Source organism: Thamnophis sirtalis, unplaced genomic scaffold (genome assembly GCF_051295495.1).
Source record: "Thamnophis sirtalis isolate CommonGarterSnake01/CBP01778 unplaced genomic scaffold, rThaSir2_p1.2 scaffold_5, whole genome shotgun sequence".
NCBI lineage: Eukaryota > Metazoa > Chordata > Lepidosauria > Squamata > Natricidae > Thamnophis > Thamnophis sirtalis.
Genome location: NW_028261385.1, coordinates 31,605,553 through 31,620,474, shown reverse-complemented (window position 1 = coordinate 31,620,474; position 14,922 = coordinate 31,605,553). Strand labels below are relative to the sequence as shown.

Sequence of the window (14,922 nt, the reverse complement as noted above, 5' to 3'; positions counted from 1 at the left end):
GCTAGCAGAAAGCTTATCTGTCATTTTAGTTTTAAATAGTTTTTACTAGATTTTGCTGTCAGATATTTGTTGATCTATACTCTTTGCAATTAACATTTACTCAATTTTATACACAAGATCTAATGCAAGTAAGCAATACTATCTTCTGATCTCCATAACTGCCTGTAAGCATACCTTGTTACTCAATGCCTTTATATGTAGTGCTGGTCTTTAAACAGTTACCTATGCATTTGACAGTTCGCCATGCTTACCACATAGGAAATAGCATTAACTCAAGGAAATAAGAAAATTCATGAGTTTCCCTTTTAGATATCTGCACATTGAAATAGGATATCTTTCTGCATAAACAACTTGGCTAGAATATTCTGAGAGTGTCTACTCGGGCATGCAAATATAGTGTAAATTCAAACAAAAACTCAACTTGTATTATTTCTACTGCAATACTATAGTTTATAGTATTACTTTCAGAGTGGGCATAAATAAAAATTCATTAATAAAAACTCTCATAGAGAATAAAATATGATTCAGTCATGCATATCCTTGAACATTTAACTTTTAAGTTAATGAATTTCTAAGATAAAATAGTCATTAATAATTTACTTACCATCAATAACTCTGAATACTTTTTTGCAACTAGGGAGAGGCCAATTTGCTAAATTTGATTTTTGAAAATTTTCCTTTAATTTTGAATATTCCATTGGAAAGAAAGTTTCTGTGGAATTGTTCAGGTCTACAATAAACAAGAAGAAATAACATAAACATGTTAGCAACCTTTATTTAGTAATGAAAATATTGGTATCAATTTTCCATTGTTTTTCATATTTATGAAAACTTAAAAGAGAATCAGCCCTTGAAGATAAGTCGGTTACTTTTCAGAAGTATTTATTATATCCAGAAATATTTATTACATTATATCAAGATGAATGAAACAATCTAGAGAATCATGTGATGAACACTTAGATAACCTCTTTTATCTTTTTGAACAGCTGGCAACTGTGTTACCTGGCAAATGAGATTTGAAACTTTGGGTTCTTTTAAAAGCATTTGCAAAGCAATTGTAAGAGAAGTTGTGGATTTCTCACCAAATTCAGAGAATACGAAGACTATACGACTATACAGAGCAAAAATAATATTGGCTGGATATAAACCAATAGATATTTTTAAATTACATATGTCAAAAACAAGAGCCAGTTGGACACATAAGGCCTCCTGGACTGGGGTCAGTCTAAAGTCCAGTAGGTCCACATCTTTGCCCTATTTAAATACTTTTTATGCATTAAATTTATATATCACCCATTTCCCTGATAGGTGACTCTATTATTTCACTCATCAACATTCAATCGATGAATGCATTTGATGGAATACTAATAAGACACCCATTTCTTCTATTAAATATAGTTACAAGAATGATACAGAGTGTAATTTGTTCCAGGACCTTTTATTATGCAAATCCATCTAAAGTGTAATAATACATAAAAAACACCACTTCTCATTTTCATTTACTTTGCAATAAATGAGAAATCTCTATCACAATCATAGGTGTAATTACTGTTTCAGTCATAGTTTTATTAAATCTTGTTACTAATGTGTTTTCCTCTTACATAGAAAAAAAATTAATATGGAATAAGAAAAAAATATTGTTGTCTTGAGCTCCCAAATGATAACTTACAGCTTTTGTGTATAATGGACAATGCAATAAATAATTAGCTAGATGTTCAGTTTCTATATATTGCCAAGAACCCTTTCCTCTGTTATTGCCTTAGAGACTTCTAATTCAATTTGAAATACTGAATTTTTAGACTAAATTCTACTTCTGTACAATTTAATGTTACAAAAGGGGGAATTATTTAGTGGTAATTAACTTCTTCATTAACTCTTGGAAAAAGACATATTATAATGTAGTGAAGACACAATATGCATGTCTGGATTTGTTCAAACTGATATCTAGGACTAGATAATGATTATGAGACTATAGTACTTAAGAATCTATGGTTAATTTTAACTTACTAGATAAGAGTGATGTTCTGTATGCATCTCAAGGAGACAATGAAGGAAAGCAGTAAATATTAAAACTAACCTAAACTGGTACAGAAACTTACTTCCAACTAGTTATATAAGGGGTAAGGGCAGTGGTGGGATTCAAATAATTTAACAAACTTTTTCTGCCCTAATGACTGACTGGGTAGGCGAGCCCGGGTGGCCATGTGATTGGGTGGGTGTGGCCAACTTGACGTCACTCATCACACCCAGCCTTGCCTCCCGGCCACTAAAGGCCTTAACAAGGTTCAATTTCCCTCTCTATTTATTTACTATTACTGAAGTCCAAAATGCTCCAAAAAATGCCCCAATAAACAGGCCAAAAAATGGGCTGGGGCGGGGCCAGTCAGTGATGGGATTAAATGGTTTGTCAAACTGGGCAGAATTTTAACAACTGGTTCACCTGAACTGGTCTGAATGGGCTGAATCCCACCTCTAGGTAAGGGTCTCTGAGAAATGCTTGCCTCATTATAGTTTAACTCCATGAGCACTTTCTTTTCATTTCTCATTACTGAAAAATCCTCACATATAAGCCTAGGTTAAAAATTAAGCTGACATTTGATGAGATGGGCAGCATATACATTTAATAAATAAAAATGTTTGGAGGAGCAGATTATACATATAAATGATAATTGAGGCGAACGTACATGCATTCTGGATTTTGCCATGAAGATGTGCCAGTTGTTGAATGATTTTGACTGAAATACGTTCAAATATTTAGATATCAATTCTATATGACATTGCCATTGATGAGATTGATTACTGAAACAATTACACTTTTAGAAACATATCAGCTGGCATCACATAGAATTTGGTTATATTTTCATTATGTTATTAGCATATTTCCGGTATTTGGAATACACTTAATACTGAACATTTTCTTGAGAAGGATAGTTAGTTTTAATATTAGTACTAATTAGTACTAATTTGGAAATATAGGCAACAATTACTGAAATGTATTTAAGGAAGGCTTTTTACCTGATTGGAAAAAAACGTGGGTAATTGCAGTACGGCAGAGAGGACATGGAGTGCTAGTTGGATTATCCTTGGCAAGCATACGTAGGCAAGGTTCGCAGAAAATATGATGGCATGGGTAGCACATGTAAGGATTGAAGTAGATATCCAAGCAAACTGCACAGAGGTAGCTTTCCTTATCTTTTCTGTGTTCATATTCTTCTTTTGTATTCATTGTCTACAATGAAATAAAAACATGAGGCAATGTCAAAAACTATTTTAATCATTCAAATTAAAGATGCAATGTATGCAATAATATAATTTATGACAACGGAATGCTTATTCCAAGTTTATTTTGCAATATATTCTTTGGTTTAAAATAATATTAGTAAAATAATATGAAAAATTATAGTGTGGCTCAAAAAAATCAATATTTAATAACTAAAAAAAAGCAAAATCAACCTAGTGATCGGTTAATCACTATTAACTCTCAATGATGAACATACTTTATGATAGTATTCAATTATAGATACAATTTTATACTTTGATATGGGTATATCAACAGGACTGGAAATAGGTAGAGTTTTCTCAAAATGAATGTAGCATTCATTAAAATAAGTAGTTGGTCACTGATGGAAATAAAAAACTGGAATAAGACTGGACAGGTCCTGATTCACCATGGCTATTCTTATGTTCTTAAGGTGTATGATTTTGTAAACTAATAATCTATTTCTAGATTATTCCAGGATGCTCTTCTGAATATAGGCTTACTTGCTTCATGATAATAATGATTTTATAAAGTTTTAGCTTGTTAAAAGCAGACCAAGAGCTTGTAATGTTTAGTTCTGGTCTACAATTTATATGACTGTGTTATTAGTGATATACATACATATACATTATGAAATGTATACATATACATCAGTGATGGGTTTCAAAATTTTTTAGAACCTCTTCTGTAGGTGTGGTCTGCTTTGTGGGAGTGGCTTGCCAGCCATGTGACCGGGTGAGAGTGGCCAACTTGTAAAATGTGGTGAAACTCACTTAACAATGCTCTTGCTTAGCAACCAAAATGTTGGCTCAGAAACTCTGGCATTTGAAGCACGCAAGTTTTAAAACTGACAACTTACAAGACCCTTGTACCCCTAACCCTTTAGAAAAAAACCCCTAGGGGTGTTCAAACTTGACAGCTTTAAGACTTGTGGACTTCAACTCCCAGAATTCTTCCTCCAGTCATGTTGGCTCAGGAACTCTGGCATTGAAGTGTGCAAGTCTTAAAGCTGTCAAGGTACAAGACCCTTGCACCTCTAACCCTTTAGAAAAAAAACCCAGGGGTGTTCAAACTTGACAGCTTTAAGACTTGTGGACTTCAACTCCCAGAATTCCTCCTCTTGCTCTTCATCTTGATGATGTGCGGACTGGCAGGGGGAGGGAGCTGGAACCCTTTCTAAGCGGCACTGTAGATTTGTGGAACTTCTTCTATAGAAGAGGTTAGAACTGACAGGAATCCACCCCTGATATACATGTTGAAAATGCAAAGTTAAAAGTCAAACAGAAAAAAGATCTAAAAAAAAGCTCAGGAAAGAAAATGTGAACATGGAAGAAAGAAAGATTAAAAAAAGAAAAGAAAATGAATGACTTCTGACTTTCCTTGGTACAAATATAAGTAAAAAATCAATGAATAAATACAAGTTTAACATTTGTATTGCTTCCATAATTCATATAATTGTAATAATGAAATCCTACAATAAACATTTCATTTTTTATCAGTTTCTCATAAAAAGTCCAAAAATGATTTCCAAGTAGAAATACAATTTGTCAAAGCTCCCCCCCCCCCAAAAAATCAAGCTTGACAATTTCATCATCCTGACTTGCACAAGCTAAGTCTTCCTCTCCTGACTCTGTTTCAGTGTGGGGAAAATAATAGCTCATTGGGGAAAGAGAATGAAGAAATGTTGTTTTTACTTATAACATCAAGAAACAATGATTCATGTACAATGGTAAAATGAAAGGATGGAAAATTACAGCAGCATTCATTGAACACTGATGGAGTCTGGACAACAAAATAGAGTAAACTGAAGCAGAAGTTCTCATTTAAAATGTATCTCTATTTGAATTCAAAAGATGGCCTTTAGGAAGTTCTTTTGATTTCCTATTTCGCCTATATTACCTAGAAGATAATGGTGTAACTTAAATGGCTGTTATAAGGCATACTAAGGAATTATATATAAATCATTATACAGAATAAATTCCCCAAAGCACTAAAGCTAAGCATTAAACTTTCACATGACTGAGTATTCCTGTAGATTCCTTGTTAATAGCTAATAGGACTGCTTGAGTCAATCCACACATGCTTAATGCATTGACTGGAAGTATGTCAAGTGGATATGCACTTCACCAAGTCATTGTGATGGTTGAAGGAGCAAGAGCTTCACAGGAAGAAAGCCAGAGAATATATATTGATCTTGAATGAATCTACATCTCCAGAGCCACATGGAATGCACTCTATTCCATTCCAAACCTGTATTCATTATTACTGAGAAGTTCAGGAAAATGAACTTTACAAAGCACCAAATGATTGGAAAGAAGCAAAGATTTTCCCTAGCTTCAAAATGGAAAAAAGATCTTTTCAAGGAATTAGAAACCAGTCCTCTAAAAACTGACAATTAACCAAATTTTGTTATAAATTATTTAGGTATTTGTTAATGCCTTAGAAGCATGCACCAGTTTGATAAAAATGTATGACTTTTTTTTCAACAGGTAACTTTTTTAGTGGACTGTAAAAATACGAAAGCATTTGGCAAAATTTTCCATGACATTCTGACTGATTCATTGATTATATGTCATCAGGTCAACATTGATTCTTAGTAATCAGATAGATAAACCGTCTCCAGAATGAGAGTCAGATAATATGAACTAATAAACGTGAGATTCCAATGGTATGTATGGTTATTAGGATGATTTGCAGATGTCAAAAATGATAGAGTGTTCATCAATGTTCCTCAACAAACAGAAATAAGATTATCATGTCAGATGTCACAGTATTCAGTCACTCCTCAATATTTGCATAAATTTTAGATAAAAAGGTAGACAAAATGTTTTCAAACTTGCAGACAGAATAACATTCTGCAGGATAGCTAATATTCTAAAAACAGAAACAACATTCAGAATGATTGCTCACTGGAATGTCTGAAAATACCAGAATGAACTTTAAATTACGATAAATGGAGTTTTTTTAAACAAAACCAAAATAATTCAAATGACACTGATTTGATAACAGCATATGTGAAAAAGATCTTAAAAATCACAATTTATCACAACCTGAAAGAGTCAGCAATACAACACAATTGCTAAAAATATTTAAAATTTTGGAAAACTCATTCAATGAATCCAAGCTCTGCAAGCTGAGATAACATGCACTGCATTGATGCATTCACACAATTTGGCAGTAACCATGAATAAATCATAAAACAAAGTTCAGGAATATTCCTTTATCCCATTGTTTTGCAAATCTACGTATACTACAAACTGTATGATTGTTTGAAGAGAAATACATCTGTACCACCAGATTCTAAGTGTGAAGAGGAAGGGGAAGCAGTAAAAATGGAAGTGAAACATTCTAAGCAGGCTATAATATTAAAGAGCACCTGTCATTTCAGATTCATCATGGAAGCGCCTGCTAGCAAGCATCCATTCACCTGCTGCCTACCATGTCTCTCACCTTGTTGGGTCACTGCTGCATTACCAGCTATCCCATTAAAGTGAATGGGACTGTCGGTGAGTCAATAGTGGGCCTGAGGAGGAGCCATTGCAGGACAGAAATGACAGTTGCTCTTTAAAAATTATGATTTAAATCGAGTTGATTTAAATCAAGTCCTTTTACTAGTGATTTAAATCATTATTTAAATCATTATTTAAATTGACTTGGTTTAAATAAAATCCACCCTGTTTCTGAATTAACAACATGGTTGCCCTATACATGTGTTCTTAGGAACATTCTTGAGCTTGAAATAAAGATTACAAATAAAAAAATGGTGCTGAATAACCTATGGGGATATTAAATATACTAGAAGCAGTGGCATTACTTAATTGTCGAATTGTATGCTACCTCAATCATTAAAGTATCCTAGGTAGATTAAACATGGTAACAGTAATCCAAGGTGGTTTACATTCTGTTTTATCTTTACACAAAATAAAAAAAATACATTAGGTAATTTTTAAATTTCAAATACATATATACTTACTGAACTTTATAGAAGCATTTCTAAAAATTCATGATTATTGTAATTACATAATAATTAGTAACATTTTGTTAAGAGCAAATATAAAATGTTTAAGAAAACATGTTTCTGAAAAGTTGATTAGAATGTGTGAATTCCTTTTGCAGCTCTCATATACAAAACATATTAGTGTTTTGAGGTAGGCTGGATCAGGAAACAGACCAATGTAAACTTATTTTATCACATTAATCACAATTAATCACTTATAAAGACCACAAGACAGAATGCTAGAAAGATCACAGATAATGGCAACTTTTAAGTTTGGATATATTTTTATCACACTGACCATAATTCATATATTAAATTATGTGGTTTTTAAAATTTGACTCAATATGAGCAGCAGCCTCAAAACCAGCTGACTTAAATCAATATGATTTCATTTAGCCATAATTTACTTATTGTTTCATTGATTTTAATAGGCTTATTGCATATATAGAAATTTAATGCTGCTAACAGTTGCAGGCTATAAAAGTGAATTTCACATGTTTTTACTTAAATTTTAAAAATGTAACCTTTTATCAATAAAAACAAAACTCATTAAGCATCCTCATTTCTCCAGTAGCTTGATCATGTGTTTCTCATTGTCACATTAACAATTTCCTTCGGTTATCTCAATTTTGCCTCCATATGCTCATCAATTTTACCAACCTATTATTTAATTTTCTTATATGTTGGGTTCCTTTCTGCATTAATCTCTACACATCGTCCCAAATTTATTATTTCTGTATATATTCCTAATTTTTCATTGAATATTGAATATTCTTTTCAATTCCCTAGCATTCAAAGCTTTTCCTAATCAGTTTCCATATTTTACAATCTTTTACTATCACTATTAAACAGTCGTATAAGTTTGTTTTTGTATTGCACTTGGAGGATGAGAGTCTTATAATAATAGCTTCTGGTTCGGTTTTTTTCCTACTCACTATCAATCAAAGCACCCTATAAAGCTTTGCTGCTCACTTAGTATTAAACACAAGGGAACAGGTTGTTGTTGTTGTTGTTTTTGTTGTTATTATTATGTGGTTAATCTTTGGTGAGATTCACAGCCTTTGGGGCTGGTTGGTAGTTCAACAGCTCGAGTCCTAACCTAGGACCTAGTTGTTAAGGTAACGTCGGAGGATAAGCTGTTCCAAGTAGGGTGGTTTTTTGTAGAATCAGAATGTTCAAGTCTGATAAATTTAAAATTTCCAAATAGCGAGGTAGCCTTTTAGGTATTGCTCCAAGAGCTCAAATTACAATCGGGACAACACATGATATCGTTTTCCACAGTCGCTCAACTTCAATTTGCAAGTCCCAGTACTTTGTGATTTTTTTCTTGTTGTTTATCTTCAATTTGTGCATCACCAGGTATTGCAATGTCAATGAACCATACTTTTTTCTTTTCAACTATTGTTATGTCAGGTGTGTTGTGGGCCAAGTGCCTGTCAGTCTGAATTCTGAAGTCCCACAAGATCTTGACTTTCTTATTCTCTAAAACCTTCTGAACCTGATGTTCCCAGTAGTTTTTGCTGTACTCAAATCCAAACTTTTGGCACAATTTCCAGTGAATGATCTTAGCAATGCTGTCATGGCATTGTAGGTAGTCAGTTTGTGAAATTTTGCTGCACCCACTGATCAAGTGGTTGAGTAGGAATCATAATCATGGGAAAGACTGCTGATCTGACAGTTGTGCAGAAAACCATCATTGACACCCTCCATAAGGAAGGAAAGCCTCAAAAAGTAATTGCAAAAAAAGTTGGACCTTCCCAAAATGCTGTATCAAAGCAGATTAATAGAAAGTTATGTGGAAGGGAAAAGTGTGGAAGAAAAAGGTGCACAAACAGCAGGGATGACCGCAGCCTGGAGAGGATTGTCAGGAAAAGGCCATTCAAAAGTGTTGGGGACTTTCACAAGGAGTGGACTGAGGCTGGAGTCAGTGCATCAAGAGACACCACATGCAGACGGATCCTGAACATGGGCTTCAAATATTGTATTCCTCTTGTCAAGCCGCTCCTGAAGAACAAACAACGTCAGAAGCCTCTTACCTGGACTAAAAAAAACCAGACCTGGTCTGTTGCTCAGTGGTCCAAAGTCTTCTTTTCTGATGAGAGCAACTTTTGCATTTCATTTGGAAACCAAGGACCCAGAGTATGGAGGAAGAATGGAGAGGCACACACTGCAAGATGCTTGAAGTCCAGTGTGAAGTTTCCACAGTCTGTGTTGATTTGGGGAGCCATGTCATCTGCTGGTGTTGGTCCTCTGTGCTTCATTAAGTCCAGGGTCAATGCAGCTGTCTACCAGGAGATTTTGGAGCACTTCATGCTTCCTTCCGCAGACGAGCTTTATGGGGATGCTGACTTCATTTTCCAGCAGGACTTGGCACCTGCCCACACTGCCAAAAGCGCCAAAACCTGGTTCAATGACCATGGGATTACAGTGCTTGATTGGCCAGCAAACCTGCCTGACCTGAACGCCAAAGAGAATCTATGGGGCATTGCCAAGAGAAAGATGAGAGACATGAGACCAAACAATGCAGAAGAGCTGAAGGCCGCTATTGAAGCATCCTGGTCTTCCATAACACCTCAGCAGTGCCACAGGCTGATAGCTTCCATGCTACACTGCATTGAGGCAGTAATTGCTGCAAAAGGGGCCCAAACCAAGTACTGAGTACATACGCATGCTTATACTTTTCAGAGGTCCGATATTGTTCTATGTACAATCCTTGTTTTATTGATTGCATGTAATATTCTAATTTTCTGAGATTGTGGATTTAGCAATAGCAATAGCAGTAGACTTATATACCGCTTCATAGGGCTTTCAGCCCTCTCTAAGCGGTTTACAGAGAGTCAGCATATTGCCCCCAACAATCTGGGTCCTCATTTTACCCACCTCGGAAGGATGGAAGGCTGAGTCAACCCTGAGCCGGTGAGATTTGAACCGCTGAACTGCTGATCTAGCAGTAGCCTGCAGTGCTGCATTTAACCACTGCGCCACCTTGGCTCTATTTGGGGTTTTCATGAGTTGTAAGCCATACTCATCACAATTATGCCAAAATCACGGCTTGAACTATCTTGCTTTGCATGTAATGAGTCTATCTCATATATTACTTTCACCTTTTAAGTTGCATTACTGAAATAAATGACCTTTTGCACGATATTCTAATTTTTCGAGTTTCACATGTATATAATAAATAGAAACTTTGTTGTGGTTAATACAGAGAATAAAAATATGAGGTAGTCTTTAGAACTATTTCAATAAATCTACATATATACAAGCTCATTTGCTTGTGAAGAACGATGCTTCATCAGTAACTTTATGCAACAAGACTTCATATAACAAATTTTGTTTTATTTTTCTTCTAATTTTTTTGTAAGAGAACTTCTGTTTATTATCATGAGATTCACTTTCCAAATATATAATGTAAAATCAGTATGTACATTTATTACTGAATATACCATTCATTCCAAAGCAGCTATATGAATTTTCTATTTTAAAATTCCATTTAGCACAATACTATTCAATAATGATGGCAGATGGCTCTTCCTTTTGCACTTATACTAATAGTTTCTGTGCATCTTTTGCCATCTCCTTAATTTACTATACCTTTATCCTCCTGTAACAATGGTTAGCAAATGATTCTTGAATAATCTTTAAATGAGATGTATTTCTGGTGTTTTCTTAGTTTCAGATGTCTTCATGGATCTATTCATGACAATTTTATGGTCATTGGAATTAGACTATTCTTTGCTATATAAATTTACTGTTTAGCACACAAGAAAAGGCAGCTATAGTATATTTTCAAATCCTTCATCCATCAAAAACTAGGTTAGCATAGAATATCTGATCAACAGAGACTAGTCTTAATAATAGATGACAGCTGTAGTTAAAAAAATGCGAAGCCATCAACTGAATACATCAAAGGGCAGCTATATGCTAAATAAGTAAAATCTAAGTGCAAACATAACAAAAATCTAATATTGGAAGGGCAATCATTTAAGCACTCAAGAGTCTAAAATAGGAGGAATAAGATTTATATTACTTTTTTTTTAACTTTTCCATTCTTTTCCCTTACATTTTTGCTTTATAATTTCCTTTTCATGCTAGGATAACCAGCATGACCAGCATAACACCATATTACAAACATGACTGTATCTTGCATTTCATTACGACACTTTTACTTGCAACCCCTTTCTTATTTTCTTTTTAAATCCAAGAAGTTAAATGTCACAGAAATGAATTTCGAAACAGCATGGCAGGAATGAGGACTGCTTTCCTATCATTTATCTTGCTAACAGTTGCATTAACTCTTGTAACTGCAATTATAGCACTGCTGTAATTATCTGTACAGCAGAACCCATTATCACCATTTGGTGGAGAAATGTACTTACTAATTGTGTATCCCTTGTCGTTTTAATAAGCGATACTGTCATGGGTCACATACTTTTGTAAGTCACCATTTCAAAGAAAGCAAATATTACACACACAGAATATAGACCTGTGAATTGAATAATATGGTTCATTTTATTGTGACAGTACCTTTGAAAAATCACCAACATTTTATTTCAAATGAAAGTAGGCCTCTGTCATACTGATTTAGTTATTTGTGCTAATATATATGCCTTCCTTTAAGATAAAATTTACAGGTAACTCATGCAGAAATCAGTACGTTCTTTCTTATATGTGTTTCAGGTAACTATGAATAAAATTTTGTGCAACGTACAATAATGCCCAAATTTTAAAATTATAGTCTCTTTTTTGCCCTTGTTTATACACAGCCACAGACAACTTTATAGTAATATTGAAACTACATTTAATAATCATTTAAATAGTGATTCACTGTTGTAACACCGAAGAATTTTATTGATTTTATTACTGTTTTTATTCTCTATTATCGTTATTAACAATTGAACTTATGCTTGGTATACATTCATTATTACATTTTATATAGGAAAAACAAAACTAGAGTAGAATTCGAGTAGTGTAGCAGAACTTAAATAAAAGCCACAATTAACAGCGCTTAGTCCACCAGATCTTACCTAGTAAGTAAATACTTAGGCTATAGGCAACCATTAAAGCACTTCTATACTGTTGGCAAAAAATAAATAAAATCCAAAAAACTCATAGCCCATGGGCCAGATACATTATGTAATGACCACGCCGACTCAAAGTTTAGCAAAGGGGGGGAAAGTAATGATACATCATATCACATGACGACGCAACGCAATGTAACAAGTCGCTATGGTCAGCATATGTTGAGCTTAACTTAAAGTAGTACATTTTTCTAGCCTGTATCGATAAACATTTTTAATAAGGCCCTTGTTTAAGTCCTATCAGAATCATTTTAGAATCAGTGTTGACTAAAGTCCCTTAGTTTTTCTTGGCAAAATTTTGGAAGTGATTTACTATTGCTTCCTTTCTAGGGCTGAGAAAAAGCCCACAGATCACCCAGCTGCCTTTGTGTCTAAGGTGGGCCTAGAACTCAAGTCTCCCAGTTTCTAATTTAATTACAGCACCAAATGAGCATTGTCTCTCTCTGGTATCCCCTCACCCGAACTTAATGAAAAGTAGATAAGTTTATACCTGTGTAATTTTGAAGGATTCATAAAGAAAATAGTTATTTTTTATTCTCTAATATCAGACCTAAGCTATTGCTGCTAGAAAGTGGCATTTCTTAGTTAACATCATTAGGTTAGATATTGACCCGCACCTTTTCTGGAAAGGCATTCTCCTGAATGGAGAAACAGAATAGAGATATTAAGAAATAAAGTGATATTCAAGGAAATCAACTGACTTTAAAAGTTTGCCTCAGGGTGACCTCAAATGCAGAGTATGATGAGAAGCAGCCAGTTCTGGCTCCAGTACAAGTCACCAAGAGTACTGTAGCAGCTGCAATATGTTGGCTTTTAGGGATTCATCCCCAAGCTATTAAATAAAAAATAAATATTTGTTACATTCTTACAGATATTGTTTGTTTCATGGAACCTATGAGGGATTCAGTGCGTTATTTTAGGATGCAGTGAAGTGTTTCTCTGCTTCCTTCTCTCTTAATAATCACAGTGGTTTTTGAATTGAATCTCTATGTTTTGGGTTGTTTCTTTAAATTAGAATTAGAAAATATTTGAATAATAGATTCCTTTTACAGTACTGTACAAATTCTGGAGCATTTTAAACTAATAAAAATAAGTACTTTCTAACTCTCTAGAAGAAAACCACATTTCCTATTTAGTCTTTTCAGAGTGCAGTCTTAAAAATCTACATTGCCTATCAAGTTTGATACAATTAAGGGGATGGGACATGGAATATTTTCATAGCTCCAAAAATGATACTGAGTACAAATTTTCATTTAAAAAATTAACTCTCATTGATAATGATGTAAAGCACTTATTAAGATCTTAGTAATAAGAAAAAATAAAGTAGAGGTTCTATTTTATACCTTCTGTAAAGTTCAGCCAATGACTAAATGGTATTGAGATTTTTTGACATTGACTTTTAAGAAACAGAAATGTAATTCCTTGACTAAGATGCTACACATATTTATCACCAGCATTTTGAAAATGCAATAAAATCAATCACAGGAAACAACTTATTGTATAAAAGTTAACAGATGATGCATTTTAACACCAGGTATAAGCATTATTATATTTAAATTCTGCAGCCAACAAATGAAATAATGTTAAATTTTACTTTATGAAACATTTTGAGGGTGATATAGCATGTGGCATCTTATTTGTTAAAGTTTACAATCTTTTGTTGCTTGGTAGCTTGAGGAAATTTGGTGCCCCCTGCTGTTGAAAAAAACACCCCACATTTCTGTTGCTATATACTTACTTGAGAATTCCTTTATACAAAAAAAAATAGTAAACAAAGACAAAAGAAGATGTACTGTAACTCAGACATAGGATTAACTTATAGCATGCTAGTATGCTACATAATAAATGGCAGCATTAGTGAAATATTTAAAAAATGTAGCTCTTATATTCAGGAAATAATAAATAATTACCACTGTGTGCTAACATGCTAAAAGTGCTTTTTATAATGGGAATTTCAGTGTGAACTATTAACATGAAAATTGATAGGCATGCTGATAGGCATGCTGATGTACATGTCTTTATATTTTAAAAACATATAACTTCTTAATGTTCAGGGTGAATTATACCAATGGTTTAACAAAAAGGATAAAAAAGGGTGAATGGAAGAAGTTGAATGTTCCAGGACACTACACAGGAGCTAATTTCAACACAATAAAAACTAGGGATCCAATAGAAACATCATTCTGCAGATGTTGTGCTACTTTAATTCTTATAGTATTTTGTCATAAACAAATGAATCATCTTTTTATTCATTCCTTTCCATTTGTACCAGAAACAAATTTAAACCCTGCATTTGAAACAAACATACCTTTTTCTAAGCAGATATTCAGCAAACAATCATGATTTTCATTCATTCTTTGGTCTCCAATATTTTTTTCTTTAGTCTCATACAAACACCAAACATTACTTTACCAACCTTTCCCTCAGATTGCATACATTCAGAACTTGTGTAATTTTTCTCAAACCATATTTTATTTATTTAAACCATTTATAAACCATCTTAAAACAAACTCTGGGCAGCTTGTAATCAAGAATAATGCAACACTTTCTTTCATACTTGCACTCTGATGTTGAACATTAGTATA

The 14,922-nt window shown here is 33.7% G+C and overlaps 1 protein-coding gene across 1 annotated transcript in view; it reads right to left on the bottom strand.

The window, feature by feature from the left end:
• RNF180 (ring finger protein 180) overlaps positions 1-14,922 on the bottom strand; it is a 47,311-nt gene that overhangs the window by 14,062 nt on the left and 18,327 nt on the right. The window contains 2 exon segments of the mRNA XM_087715557.1: positions 605-730; positions 3,016-3,229. Coding sequence (XP_087571683.1) covers positions 605-730; positions 3,016-3,229 — 340 coding nt within the window.